This window comes from Rattus norvegicus, chromosome 5 (assembly GCF_021556685.1).
Source record: "Rattus norvegicus strain SHRSP/BbbUtx chromosome 5, alternate assembly SHRSP_T2T, whole genome shotgun sequence".
NCBI classification, from domain to species: Eukaryota; Metazoa; Chordata; class Mammalia; order Rodentia; family Muridae; genus Rattus; species Rattus norvegicus.
In genome coordinates, this window is record NC_141538.1 from 14563672 (window position 1) to 14579187 (window position 15516).

Sequence of the window (15516 nt, forward strand, 5' to 3'; positions counted from 1 at the left end):
GCACCCCTGTAGAAGTGACTTTGATTTGCCTGGAGTAATTGTCATCTCAGAGACTTACTGCCTGTGTCTTCTAACCTAGACCTAGTCCTGAAGCTTCGAGCCTTTGTACAATCTGATCTGGGCCTTTAATGTTTTCAGCCTCTGAGACTTGCTGCTGAATAAGCTCACCCCTTCCTATTCTTTCTGAACTCTGGCTGGCTGGTTCAACCCAGCTGTTCTGGCTCAGACTCCTCTCCAAGCTGACTGAATCAATGTAGCTTCTCTCTCGGCTTTGCTCTTTTAATCTGCTTGGCTTCCAACTAACTCTGGCTGTCTGTTCTACTCTTCCTGGCTCTTCCTCACTCTCTGGCTTATTCTGTCTTCACCTGTTCTCTCTCTGTAACTTCTTCTCTCTTTGTAACCTGTCTCTGTATAACTGTACCACTAAAATGGGCTCCTTTTCTCTGCCTGCCCCTCAAGTAGCTTTCCTTCCCTCTGTCTTCTCACGAGAGTTGGGCTTCCTGTTCTGTTAAATCTGTCTCTGATTCCTCACTCTGTCTACCACTCAATTAGACATCACTTTCAAACATGAGTGCTTCCTTCTACAAACAAATTTTACTTTCCTTGTTTGGGACTCAAGGTGTGTAGTAAGGGTGTGTCTGTATCCAGCCAGAGGGCATAAAGGTATGTGCTAAGGCTGAGCCTCACCACAGCTAGAACCCATTTCTTTAAAAACAAAAAACCAAAAACCCAAATAACACAGTCTTGGTGTTCACAGTGCAATCAAATATCATGCAGGCAACTTTGGTAAGTGGTTTGATGTCAATTTGACACAGTCTATAGTGGTCTAAGAGGAGGGCCCCTCACTTGAACTGCGAACATGAGATCCGGCTGTATGCAAGCCTATCAGACATTTTCTTAATTAGTGATTGATGAGGGAGGCATAGAAGGAGCCAGGAGGTTAGAACAGTTAGTTTGAGGCCGAGAGAGAAGGCAGCTCTTTGTCGGTCAGGATACCCCTGGCCAGGGGACCAGGGAAGCAAGCAGAGAAGGTATGGGATAAGCCATTGAGTAAGCTGCACCCCGTCCTGGCTCTGCATTGCCTCCTGCACTGCTCCAGTTCCTGTTTTGACTTCCATCAGTGATGAACAGTGATGTAGAATGCTAAACCAAGTAAGCCCCTTTCCTCCCCAACTCGCCTGTGCTCGTGGAGTTCATCCTAACTGTCAGGTTCAACAGTAGTAACTCAGTTGGTGACTACTTTATGACTAAGAAAATTTCTATTACTACTAGAAATCAAAGTCGTTAACAGCCTTCTCCTTTTTTTTCTGACAACTCATTTTTATCTCTCTCTCTGTGAGCATGACTGTGTGCTTGCTGACTCCAGAACCCTAACTTTAATGGAGCTGCTGTGGGCTGGCGATGTCTTAGCAGTTAAGAACACTGACTGTCCATCCAGAGGCTCCAGGGTGAGATTCCCAGCACCCGCACACTGAGTTGGCTAATAACTGTCTATCATGTAACTTCAGTTCCTGGGAATCTGACACTTTCTGCTTAACTCTGTCAGTTCCAGGTTCGCAGATGATGCACACATGGCTTGTGTACAGGCTAAACACCCATACATACAAAATAAAGCTTAACAAATTAAGTGGAGTTGCGAATATCAACGTTTTTTAAACACTTAAGTAGGTGAGGATGGAAAAAAAAATAGGTGAGGATGTAGAAGACCGAGCAAACATAAGGCCCAGGACTGGGAGATGGTCCTATTTTAAGGCATTATTAATCACTTGCAAAGTCAATTAAAAAGCTCTAGCTGGGGCTGGAGAGATGGCTCGCAGTGGTTAAGAGCACTGCTCTTCCAGAGGTCCTGAGTTCAAATTCCACAACTACATGCTGGCTTACAAACATCTGTAATGGGATCTGATGCCCTCTTCTGCTGTTTCTGAAGAGAGCAACAGAAATGTTTTTTGTTTTTTAAGTTCTTTAAAGAAAGAAAAAAAGCTCTAAAGCTCTAGCTGAAGTATTCTAATCCCCACAACCTGCTTCCTCCGCTCCAATATAAACACAGATCAGGAAGAGGGGGTGTGAAGGCGGGCACTCGGAAGAGGGCTGGCCGGAAGAGGCGGAGCCTACATGAGCACCTTAGGCTTGCACACGCTGGGCCACTTCCTTTCCGGGCAGCGCGGTGGAGCGTAAGCATGTTGAGCTACGTGGCGGGGAGCGGAGGCCGTGGGCTGCGGAACCCGGCGTGTCCTCCGGCTCTTCCAGGTGCGAATCTTGCGGTCTACCTACCCCTTGGGTGCGGAGCGGGGCTCCTTGTTGGCGGCGCCGGTCCCTAGCCAGGTACTGTAGGCCCCATGGCCTGCTGTGAGCGGCGGGTCGCCTTCCCGCGCGCTCGGGCTTTGAAATAGTCTCCAAATCTTAACCGAGCTCTTAGTTATAAGGCCTGTCCCCCTAGGACGCTTCGAAGTGCAGGGAGGAGCGGCCGCTTTGGTAGCAGTTTTCAGCCGTGCGTGCACAGTGGCGGGAGTCCCTTTGTGTTCCCAAGAAAAGCCACCGTGCGGCCTGTTTCAGGCTTCCTAAGTGGATTATCAATTTTTCCATAGGAAATATTACAGAGGCGGAGAATATTGTTTCTTAGCTATTAAGACCGTCAAAGGTTAATGTTTGATCTGAACTATTGGCGGCACTTTAAAACGCTTTTATTCCTGGATCACCCCTGTAAGTACGGTCTAAAAGAGAGCAAAATTTTTGAAAGCCACACAGGGTTGCGATGTTGGCTAAAAGAAGGTGGTAGTGTTAAGTTCTGAAGCACACGCATTCAAGAGAGCACACCAGTTGAAAGTCATAAGACGTTTCCAGTAATTGGTTCAGTCATTACTTCTCTTGGAGTTCTGTAGGACATGACTTGTGATTCAGGCCCTGCCGTTTGCTGTTTTAATGTGCAGGTGATGGCCTGCATATATAGCCTCTTAGCTTTTCACTGTAAGCCCCAAGATGAGCAAAGGCTTGGTTGAATCCTCTAAGTCTGTACTGCCACAGTGAGGGGCTAAAAGCTCTTTCTGTCTGTGATAGATGGGTGAGGGGACAGGAACTCAAGCCTTGCAGGAACCTGAAGTGAGCAGAAGCAGAGGCCGTGGAGTAATGATGTAGAGCTCAGGACCTCCACCCACAAGGGGTCACCCCAGTCACTGATTATGAAAATACCTTACAGGTTTGCCTACAGCCTTAAGCAGGCATTTTCACAGTTGTAGCTCCCTACACCAGTGACTAGCTTCTGTCAAGTTGTCAGAAAAGTAGCCAGTGCACACTCAGACAAGGTACTAAAACATGGAGCTAAGTTGGGAGTTCACGATCAAATATTTTAATTTTTAGGTGCAACAAAACCTGTCTCTTTTGAGGGTGCTTGAGCAAATGTTTTTGAAACTTGTCCTGTCCTGGAAAGTGGTTGGAACAAGCTGCCAGAACTACGGTTACCAATAACAAGGTACACATCTTTTTCTTTGTGGTTTGATTAACATGGGGCCTTAATAGCTGGCACAATGATGACTTATGTTTTTGCCGTTTACCCAGCTGAGGGTTTCTTTGAAGAGAGAATCTTGAGACTGAGCTGCCAGCAATGTATAGATGGTGCAGATGACTAACATGTGGTGTCATTGTTAAATGGTGACTGTTCTCCCCAGCATGTAGGTAGCTGCAGTGAACGTCCAACTTCGGGAGCTGTGATGTTTAATCCTCGTTGTTTTGGGTAAGTTTGTTCTGTCAGTCATGTCCGTTGATTGAATAGTATTTGATAACACTGAGACTAGAGCCAATTCCTTTTGAAGAACATTAGTGTGAGCTTGAAGAAAAATGATTTTTTTGGGGGGGGCTTCTGACTGTCCTTTTCTTTTTGGAAGGTCCAGCACACAGTTTGGAATGTAAAATGAAGACTTGGTCAAGAAACCATGAAGGGGGGGGCCTGGAGAGATGGCTCAGTGGTTGAGCATCGACTGCTCTTCCTGAGTTCAAATCCCAGCAACCACATGGTGGCTCAACAACCATCTGTAATGAGATCTGATGCCTTCTGGTGTGTCTGAAGACAGCTACAGTGTACTCATATATAATAAGTAAAATATTAAAAAAAACCATGAACGGAAGCAAATGGTGAAAATTAGTATTTAATTTGGTATCAATATGTTATGTAGAAATAAACGATTTTAATTGCTATGAGCATTAGTTTCTTTAAAATGCATGTCTTTAAAACACCATTCTCATAGTAAAATAAACCTCATCCTTCATGAGCTGCAGACTTCATTTACTTTTTGTCAACACAAGCAATCCTGATGGCCAGTACACCAATACACCGTGGGGAAGAAAGTGACTAGACCACTTGAGAACTCTTAAGACTGGTTTTCCTCTGGTGAAGACTTGGCAAAGTCTTTAACCACTAGAATCCCTAAGTTTAGTAAATAGCTTAAAAATTGAGCAACATGGTAATGACTTGGGGCTTGCAAGGGGTGGGGAAGTGGTTTCTTAGCTGGCACAGAACTCTGGATTTGATTCCCTGATAGGAATTCCTAATGTTAGACTTGCCAGTTGTGGCTGTTTTTGCTCTTTAAGAATTGTTTTGTTCTTCATAGAGACCTAGATTTAGCCACATCACGAAAAAGGACAAAACAGGTCTTAATTTGTATATACTATATCATTAACTTGCTGTTGAGAGCAGGTACCTAAAAGTACCAAGTGCTGTGTGACCCTGGAGTAGTAGCACCTCCTGACAAAAAGACGACATGCCCCCGTCACTTTCATTATATGTTGCAGGAGGATATAGAGGATTCCCACATCTGGCCTTATAAAGTAACACCCATAATGCACGTGTCAAAGGCCTCACAGATATTTGGGTCATTAAGTTGCAGTGATATGAACTCATCACTGGTAAATTTTAACAAGCGTAATCTGGTTATGTATGTAAAGCATTGCTACCTGATGGGTGGGATGGACAGAACCTTTTTCACACTGTACTGTGTGTATGTATGTATATATATATGGGTGACCAGGAAGTTTCTGGTGTGAAGCTCCTTGGTAACATTTAGGTATAAGGTTTCTGTTGGTTTTGGATGTTGGGTTATTTGCATATTTGTAATAATGAAGGGGGCCACATTTCATACCCTCAGTGGTATTCTATCCAATAACTGAGATGATACATCTGGACCCTTACGCCAAAACCACTCCCATTTACAAAGGTTTGTGGAGGCCTGGGAAGTAACTCTAACTTGCTTATTCGTCACTAGAAAGGACAGCTGTCCCGGGTCCACATGTGGCAATGAAGTGTTGGAGCTGCTGTTGGCACTGAGTCAGGTAGAGATCTCTCTGCTCTAAGTAGTCCTCATCATACAGCTCAAATGGAAATAGTGCGTTGGGCGCAACACAAAACGCGGTGGCCCCTAAACGAACAAAATACAGTGTGAACAACATTAAAAATGGAGTACATTTCAACAAAATAAGGTAAAAGTAACTCCTAGATATTGGGTTTCATCATTTAAGTTTTATTTTGGTAGCCCTTCATTTGGAGTCGTCTTGGCTGGCTTGCCTCTGCCTCAGTGCTGTGGCTAAAGGTGGGAATTATCACATGTAGCTGATTTAAGTATATTTTAAATATAAGATTATCTTTGTCACCCAACCAGGTTCTAGGTCCCTCTCAGGCCCATCCCTTATGCCCTCTGTATTATGGGATCCTCACCTCTGACCACCCTCCCACACTCAGGACCAGGCTGCTCTCCACTACAAACCTGTGCCACATAAGTGTTGATGACTTTGTCTATCATGAGTGCTTTAGTATTACATTTGAGGAAAGCCGTCCTCAACACTCAGTTGTCTATGGGCTGTTTCCATAAGCACACTTGTCCAATCCTCATTTCTACTCTAGCTCCAAGCAGCTCTGATCATGGGCACTACAGACCTCTGGCTTAGATGCAAGTGTGTCTCCATAGCCTGTGTCCTGTGTCCACTCACTTTGGAAACCCTTTCTTGGCTTCTGGAACACCCTACCTTTCTTCCTATATCCTAGTTTTGAAATTTCATAATTTTTTTCCGACCTATTTCTAATTCTTCAAAGACAGTTATGTAATTATATTTTAGGTAGTTTCATCCACTTGACTTAAAATGCCATCTCTGTTCTAATTTTTATATTTCCAGTTTAAAACTCTGTAAGATTCAGATTATTCTGTGTGTGTTTATAGCTTGATCAGCAATGATTCATTCACCCTGGATAAAGCACCTAATGCTCACCACAGTGCCCAGTGTATGTGCTCTCACCCTTCAGGGTGAACAACCCTACAGGACTCCCTTTACTCCTAGTTTGTAAATCTTACTGTAATTCTTCAGAGCACTTTCTGTTGTTCAGCTGACCCACATACTGTGTTTTGTCCTTTGTTTCTCCCTTTCTGCGTACACTTTGAGCAATATCTTATGAGGTTTTTGTTTCTCTATCTAATATTGTATGGACTTTTCCATTATTAGCAATTTATGATATGTATATGTATATATATACACAAACTTTTATATAAATATATACATATAAAACTTGTTTCCCTTTCTACCATATTTTTACTTTATCTGCTCTTAAAAATAAGATTCAATATTTTTAGCCTTTTTTTTTAAATCTGACTTTTTAAAGTTTGCTTTGACTTGATTCACAAATGGGAAATCTTTCCCTTTTTAAGGAAACCCTTGATTTGATGTTTTAACTCCTCCATTCTTTGTTCTTTTCCCTTACATTTATTTGCGCTTGCTTGTTTTCTGTTGTTTTTCTTTGCTTGCCTTCTATTTTATCTCACTCTGCTCTTCACAATTATGGGGGAAGCAGTGTGAGGACACGGGTGTGGGGCAAGCAATATATGTTATATAAAATAATGTGTCAAATAATGGGACAAATAACATACTGTTTAGTATTTGTTGGAACCAGTTTTTAAACCGGTTCAGGATGACAATCTAGTAATCATTTATCTCTACAATCTATTTCGTAAAATTTACAGTCTTGTCTCCTTTAGAAAGGACACCCACAAATCTGTATATGATAATTTACAATCCTGAATCCTTGGCTTGGAGTTGAACGAACAGCTCAGTGTCAAGAACCCTTGCTGCTTTTCCAAAGAATAGGTACTTGGGAGGTTAAGGCTTGACCGCAAGTCAAAGGTGAGCCTGGGCCCTGTGCTGAGGCTGTTTTACAAATGCTCCAAATAGAAATCTGCATAAGTAGGTGTTCATTAACAGATGACACTGCCACCAGCACAGTCGCATATCCCTGAGATCCCAGCGCTTAGAGACTTCACAACCAGCCTGGGCTACATGGCCTTGAACAAACAGTAAATGTTCAAATTCAAATAAGACATATCCAATAACAATAAAGATTAATTATTTTGAAGTATTTAAAAGGTAATAATTTAATAAGCTAAGAGATTCAGGAGCATTACTAATTTAGTGCATTACCATATTTCAATGTGAGAGATATTTCGAACAATAAGGCTGCAATTAGTACATCTTCTCTGAGCACTTTATTCCTTAAGTTCAGTCGAGCGTGAGCTTCAGATAAAGAAACTCTTAAAGAAAAACAGGGTAGTAAAAATGTTATACATATTTAAACAAGACAAACCAAGATATGACATGAGCTACGTGTTAAAAGATCTCATGCTATTTTTTTTCTTTTAAGCTATTTCTTTCCCACAATCTTAAATAAATTGTCAGAAGAAGCAGATACCCTGACTTACAAAAAGGGGAGGGGCTAATACTTAGCACTCCACGTCCCCTGCTCCAAGTTCTGCTCCAGTAAATACACAGACGGGGGAAACAAGCCTGACTGAACATCTCTTACAAACATATAAGATACATAGAGATAGATCCTTGGCTCCTCTGTCAACTCATTTGTCTAAAGTCCTCATGGGACCTTGCAATTCAAATTTCTTGATACATAAGGGAATTCTGTCCACAGCATCCTGAACTCATTACCTCATCCCCTTTGAACATACGCTACTACTCACTACTCATCTCTTTAAACATGGAAACTTTTTTACCTGAGGTAGCTTTCAGCTTTCATAGGCAGGTGTGAGGTTCTTAAGTGACTGTTGGACACTTGACATTCAGGGAACTGAAACTGAGTCTGTAGACTTGACTGACTGACTGACTTTGGCAATAATTTGTGTGTGTGTATATATGTATGTATAAAGGGAGGATAGGATACTGAGTGAGATAAACTTTACCTACAAAGTTTAAAATCTGGGCTGAAATTACTGTCCCTGAAATTACTTCCACCCACTGGTCTTGTTCTATCTGCGGGGACTGAGGTCAAAATGTGACACCTCTTCAAATGTTATTTTCACAGTTGGCTCAAGGCTTATTTTTTCCAACGTAAATATTCCTAGTATCTGTAATGGCAGGAGGACTAGTGGTGCGGCTCAAAGATTTAAGGCCCTGGGTTCCAGCCTAAGCTACACACACATGCACATACACAGTGTCATGAAACATAAATTTGCTACCAGGTTGGCAGTGAACTCACAGACATCCACCTACCTCTGCCTTCTGAATGCTGGGATTTAAAGTGTGTGCCACCATATATGGTGAAACATAACTTTCCTTTCCTTAATAGTCTAGCTCTTTTCCTTATGACCTGATTTGGTCAACCTTTAGAATACCGTCCTGGGTGTTTCATTTCACTGTCAGAGTGGAGACAGGAGTTCACATTTTCTTGCTCTTAATACATGTTCTATTAATACAACCTAAATCTCAAAATGATAAATCACTTTACATGTTTGTTCACATTAATCATGAACAGAATGAAATCTCACACCTTTCTCATTAGGTGGCGCCACTCTCTTCCCACAAGCCACACTTGTACCAGGAAGCTTGGGAACCTTGTTGGAGACTTTACATTTATTCTATTAACCTTTTGCTAGGTCAAGATCATAATTCAACTCTGTGAACGTCTCTCAATGTAACATATTTGATTATTGTAACCCTAAAAAGAATCTTGAAAAATATGTGTGGAACCTTCATAATAGGAGAGAGGAATGAATATTCTGTAGAGGAGAATTAGGCTGTAGTAAGTGTTCTTTTCCTGGTTCATCCATAAACCCATATCCACTCTCAGGATTGTCCATGTAAGATACAAAGGTAGAGTTACATTAAAATTAAAGTACAGAGTATCTTACGACAGACGAAATGCAACCTGAGATAGTGGAACTTTCAAATCTGATGCAGTGTAGTTTTGTCTGAGTATTATAAATATGACTTGACTTTATTACATAACTCTGAGTAGTACTTAGAAATTTTCATTAAGGAGTTGATTTTTACCCTGGCTTGTCTTCTCCATTTTCAGTTTTATTTAATCATATACTTGAGGAAAGTATTTCAACATATCTATCCCTGTAGACCCATACTAGGAGCTTTCTACACACTTATTTGTTTATCGAATTTTTTACTCTTTATCTTAAGAATTTGAGATTATATTTTACTATATCAAATGGCTGTAAGTGAGGGACTATAAACTATGACAGAGCCATACCATAATATCACATAACACAACACAGTGACACTGTGATATGGCTATTAAAGTAGATAATTCTCTGTTCTGTGTGTATAATTCCATTTGGGAAAACAGAATATTATCAATATAAAATATATTTGTTTGCTTATGTATATGTTTAACATACTGACTTAAATAAATATAACATTCAAAACTAGTGACATGCCTCAGAGGTTAAGAGCACTGACTGCTTTTATATCTATCTATCTATCTATCTATCTATCTATCTATCTATCTATCTATCTATACATATACACACACACACACACACACACACACACACACATCACTTAAAAGATGGTCCAGTAAGTATTGGTAAAGGGCTTGTTCCACAAGCACCAGGACCTAAGCTCAGTCCCCGGCACCCACATGAAAAAGTGGGGTACAGCTGTGAGAGCCTGCAGTGCCGGTGCTAAAGAAGGCAGAAAGGAGTATCCCTGGGGTTGCTCAGCAGCTAGTCTAGTCCAGTAAGTGAGCACCAAGTTCAGATAAGATGGAGAGTCATTGAAGAAGTCACCTGATTGCAACTATCGGCCTTCTTGCTCCTCACACATATGCATGTTTATACTTCCACAGATATGTACACATATACTTGCAAAAGCCAACATGTACACACAAATGTATATACGCGTTTATATATCTAGGGAGATAGGGCAGTGGATAAAGTGCTTGCTGTACAAACACAAAAACCCGTGTTCAATTCCCAGAACAGTGTAAAAAGCTGAGTCTGGTGGTATATGACTTAATTCCAAACAGCAGGGAGTCAGAGACAGGCAGATCCCAGGGGATCCCTGGCCAGGCAACTCCTTGGTGAGCTACAGGCCAGGAAAAGATCCTGTCTCAAAAGCAAGGTGGTTGGTTTATCAGGAGTGACAGCTGAGGTAGATCCCTGGCTCCTACATGCCTGGGTACCCCCTCCCCCAACACACACACACATGAAACAATGTATATGTATATATGATGATACCTATTTGGTGTTACTTTTTATTTGCAATCAGGCACAGGCTGGCTAATCTTAAGCTTACTCTGAGTCATGATGATTTTGAACTTCTAATACTCCTGCCTCTAATCTCTTTGTTTTGAGACCAGGTTTCTCTCTATAGCCCTGGCTGTCCTGGAACTCACTCTGTAGACCAGGCTGGTCTGGAACTCACTCTGTAGACCAGGCTGGCCTGGAACTCAGAGCTTGGCCTGCTCTGCCTCCTGAGCATCAGTGTGCACCACCCCCACCTGCTGCCCCCACCTACTTTATGTAAGACTGTGGATTGAACTGATAAACTTGTGCATGATCAGCAAATACTCTATCAACCGAGCTGCATCTTCAACCTGTGCTGATATCTGAATTGATAATTTCTGGATGTAACATTAAAACTGTTAACAGTGTGATTACCTCTGGGGACATGGGCAGGAATACACAGTGTTAGGAAGATGCATTAATCATTTTAGATTCTGTGATGTCCATAATTTCTTTTATAACATGAACTATTCATTATTTATTTCTCAAAATAATAACAATGCATTTATTAATGCGTTTTGAAGTATAAGGAACAGGGCTGGGAATATGTCTTACTGGTAGAGTGCTTGCCTTGCACACAAAAGTCTTGTGTTCAATTCTTTTTTTTTTTTTTTTTCGGAGCTGGGGACCGAACCCAGGGCCTTGCGCTTCCTAGGTAAGCGCTCTACCACTGAGCTAAATCCCCAGCCCCTTGTGTTCAATTCTTGACACTACACTATATACATAAATGAAAAGAAATTCAAGGATCAATGCAGTATCTCTATTGGGAGGAAGAGTAGAGGAATTCAAAAGGAGGGAATGGAGGTGGATTGGATCTAAACACAGTCTATGCACATATGAAGATTAAATAAATTACTTAATAGGAAAGTTTCTTTAGGCCCAACTACAACATACTTGGAACCCAAACAGCCACCTTAAAAAGCAATCATTTGCATTAAAATCTGTGTACTTTTCTCAGGCCTGTCTCATACGGAAGATCTGATAAAAATAATGTAGGGAAAAGAATTCTTAGTGGTCTCAATGACTTAATATATAACGTATAATATATTAATGACTTAAATATATTATATAACAAAGGGGTCATTAAGTCACCTCAAACTTTTCTGAAATAAAGTAAATAATCAACCAACCAACTATAAATCAAACAAAATTTAAACAATTTTAAACAAAATTTAAAACAAAATTAAAAATTTTAAACAATTTAAACAAAATTTAAACAATTTTAAACAAAATTTAAAACAAATATTAAGAACAAGTTAATTAAACTCATATCTAAAAGTCAATTTTGACCTTATAGTCCTGAGTTGAATACCTACAAATATTTTAATGCATTTGCTGACAGCTTTGATCCATGTATAGAATCTGTTCTGATTCTGCGACTCGCTAGATAATAGCCATGAATCATTCTTTCTGCCTCCAAACTGAATTCCACATTCAAATTCTTTGCAAACGCCAGTAGCTATGTTAAAAATATAAAAAAATTTTTAGGAGATTTAATTTTATTATGGAGTCATTATAATTCCAAAGTGTGCTGGCATCTGATTTTTAAAAGTTTCCATATTTTTTACATCAAACTTAAGTAAATACCTGGGTCATTTCCAAGTCACTGAGCCTTTTAAGTCATTGCCTCTGCTTGTAACAAGTATGAGAGTTTGCCAGAATAGCCTCTCTCACTGTGCACAAGTGTACTGTGCACCAGAACTGAACTACTGGCTGATTTTGTGCTTCAATGGGGGAAACTCTCACATCTCCCAGAAGCTCATTTCTCTCTGTCTTTGGTTTTTCAAGACAGGGTTTCCTATGTAGTCCTAGCTGTCCTGGAACATGCTCTGTAGAACAGGCTGTCCTTGAATTCACAGAGATCAGCCTGTCTCTGCCTCCCCAATGCTGGGATTAAAGGTGTGCACCACCACCAGCACCTGGCATATTTTTTTAATGCCCAACTAAATTCTTATCTTTTCCTTAAAGATTTCTGAATTCCATAAATATTTAGGAACAGCAATACTAAGCATTAAGTTGCCCTAAATGTTTTATGTGTCTTGTTTTTATCTCAAATAACAGACTAGTGTAAAGAAAATTGAAGTTATAAAATGTGAATAACTAAACTCACATGGCATAGCTTCATTTTCTATACAAATAGTCTTTTTTAATATATTGATCTTTTTAAAGCTATGGGTATTTAGGTAATAACAGAAATAATAAACTTAACATTTGGATATGAAAATTTCCCTATGGGCTGGAGAGATGACTCAGTGGTTAAGAGCATTGACTGCTTTTCCAGAGATCCTGAGTTCAATTTCCAGCAACCACATGGTGGCTCAGAACCATTTGCAATGGGATCCCATGCCCTCTTCTGGTGTGTCTGAAGACAGCTACAGTGTACTTATATATAATAAATAAATCTTTTTTAAAAGTTTCCTTACATAGCTGTTGTTTTTTCTATACAATGTACTTAAAATATGAGAAATCTGTAAGCAATCTTGTGTAACAGAATAGGAACTGAGCATGGTAGCAAATGCCTGTAATGTTAGCACTTCTAAGAAGTAGAAGGATCAAGGCTGTCCTTGACTACCATAGTGAGTTCCAAGCCAGCCTGAGCTACATGAAACCTTGTCTCAAACAACCCCCCCCCAAAATAAAAACAAACAAAAAAATCAACTAGATAATTCTAGAAGAAGAAAAGAATGCCAACATAAATTCTATTAAATTAAGCCATGGGCTGGTGAGGTGACTCAGTGAGTGAAGATGCTTGTTGCCAAGCCTGACAGCCTGAGTTTGGTCCCCATAAGCCACAGAAGGAGGGAACTGCCTTCTACAAGGTTATTTTATGGTATACACTTGGGCCCACATACATGCAAAATACATGCATGCATGTGTGCACATACACACCACATAAATAAATATAAAGATAATAAATAATTAAGGAGCAAGTAGACATCCTGAGTAAGCATTTTGTCTAACTTTACCTTCTCAAAATCTTCAGTTGTGAACTGTTTAGAAGCTAAATAAGGCGGCCCCTTAGGATCCACCGCTTTCTTTAAAGTGTGTTGCACAGTAGGAAGAAGTGGGTGGCACGGAGAAGACTCCTTGCAGTTAACCAACAATCCAAACGCCTCTGCAAGGTTGGCTGGAATCAAACTGCAATCCTGTATCAAATACAAAGGCAGGGGAACAGCTAATTGGAAATAGTTAAATACAAATTGATCATTATATTATTTAACTATCTAGTGATTATTTCAATATTAACTACAGTTTAAAGTAATTTCTGGGAAGAAATGTCAAACTTGTGGAAAGCAACTTTTTAAGAAAGTTCTTATTGAGTATTTATTATGTATTATTTATTAAAGCCTTCTAGGACTCAGGAGATGCGTCAGTCAGTAAAGTATGAGGAGGAGGCTGGATTCTGTCTTCCAGAGACCAAACAGAAAGGTTTGGTGCCACAACAGGTGCCTGTAACCTCAGTGGTGGGGAGATGGGGACAGAAAGATCCCTTGAGCTTGCTGGCTAGACAGTCTAGCTAAATTAGTGAGTTTCAGAGAGGGACTGTCTTAAAGACCAAGGTGGGCTGCAATTGAGGAAGACATCCACATCGACCTTGAAAACACAGACACATGGGACTTCTTAACTTTGAAACAGAAATTTCTATTTACTAGACAATTTGCATAACATCAACAACTGGATCATTATTCAGTAATGCCTGATAAGGTATATAAATGCACCAATGCAAAAACATATAAGGTGTTGCTGGGTATAGCACTCGGCATGCTGGCCCGTTGGAGGCCAATCTGGGCTCTATATGAGCTACACCACCGCCTTGGTTACATGGTGAAGCCTTACCTAACGAGTGAGGAAGGCATAAGAAGGAAGAGGCTGGAAGTGGAGGGGAGTGTGAGAACAGACTAACAGTTCTCTGAGAAAGCTTTTTTTTTTTTTTTTTTTTTTTTTGAGACAGGGTTTCATGTAGCCCAGGCTGGCCTCAAACTCACAGCATAGCCGAGAACAACCTTGAATTCTAATCCTTCCATGTCTGAAGCACTAGGATTACAGGGGGCCTCCTAAACAATGTTCTAGCAGTAAAATAGTCAGAGCCCTTACCATCTGACCAATCAGAGTACTGGCTTTCTGTACATTTCTCCTTGAAGATGAATCCATATCAACAAAAGACCAAAAACTGCATTGAATGGGAAAAGTCATTTGCTGATCGAAATCATCCCCAAACTTCTTTCCTGGGATGAACACTGTGACGCTTCTGCTCTCCAAAGCTGCATCACAAGACGTGATCCATGTTAAGAACGTAGATGCTGTACATCACAACAGCTTTTATTGCCAACCTGTCAAGATCTTGTTATTCTAGTAGATATCTTATAAGTCTACAAATTAATAACAAATATCATATGAAATTCTACTAAATCAGAGAATGAAGACAAATGAATTTGATTGTTTTACAAGGTTCTCCTAAAGTCAGAGCAACTACAATAAAAAGACCGAGGTAAGACAGATACCTGAATGTCTGTGTTTGTGCTGTCTGAGGATCGTTGGACCAGAGCACAGCTGGAGCTGTGGGTGGACATCTGAGAGGAGCAGGCAGAGGACTAGGACACTCACAAAGCCTGGGTTTTCACTAACCAGGCTGGCTTCAAACTCACCATATAGCAGCTGAGGGCAATCTGAACTTTCTGCTCCTCCCTCCTGCACCTCCCAAGTGCTGGGATTATAGTTTGTACCACCGTGCATAGTGCATGTGGTCATGGAATAGACCCCAGGGCTTTGTGCACACTAGGCACACACTATCAACTGAGCCACGTCCCCAACTCAGGAATGCCCCTTATGTGCTAAAAAAAAAAAAAAAAAGTGATAGAAAGCAGTCCATTCATGAGGGAATGTGAGAGGACAAAGACTGAGGAAGAAGGTATTTCAATTCAGCATGTTCAAAACCAAAGCAGTCTAAGCCGCCACCCACCTA

General features: G+C 40.7%; 1 protein-coding gene, 1 long non-coding RNA gene and 1 other non-coding gene across 21 annotated transcripts in view; 2 read left to right on the top strand and 1 right to left on the bottom strand.

Moving 5' to 3' along the window:
* The window catches only part of Mcmdc2 (minichromosome maintenance domain containing 2), a 46564-nt gene that overhangs the window by 2864 nt on the left and 28184 nt on the right, over window positions 1-15516 (bottom strand). For 4 of the 18 annotated variants that reach the window (XM_087550411.1, XM_087550413.1, XM_087550412.1 and 1 more), the window contains 3 exons: window positions 14649-14815; window positions 13520-13699; window positions 4124-5405 (listed from right to left, as the gene is read on the bottom strand). In XM_087550411.1, coding sequence (XP_087406537.1) covers window positions 5337-5405; window positions 13520-13699; window positions 14649-14815 — 416 coding nt within the window. In that variant the 3' untranslated portion in view covers window positions 4124-5336. 18 annotated transcript variants of the gene reach the window in all.
* Window positions 2149-4262, top strand: LOC148005638 (uncharacterized). Of its 2 annotated transcripts, none has more exons than XR_015620620.1 (4): window positions 2149-2322; window positions 3355-3466; window positions 3663-3727; window positions 3879-4262. It is a non-coding gene; the product is annotated as an uncharacterized LOC148005638 (long non-coding RNA). The 2 variants fall into 2 exon arrangements; XR_015620619.1 differs by having other exon boundaries at window positions 2149-2247.
* Snord87 (small nucleolar RNA, C/D box 87) lies at window positions 3513-3597 on the top strand. Its single transcript, XR_015621566.1, has one exon. It is a non-coding gene; the product is annotated as a small nucleolar RNA SNORD87 (small nucleolar RNA).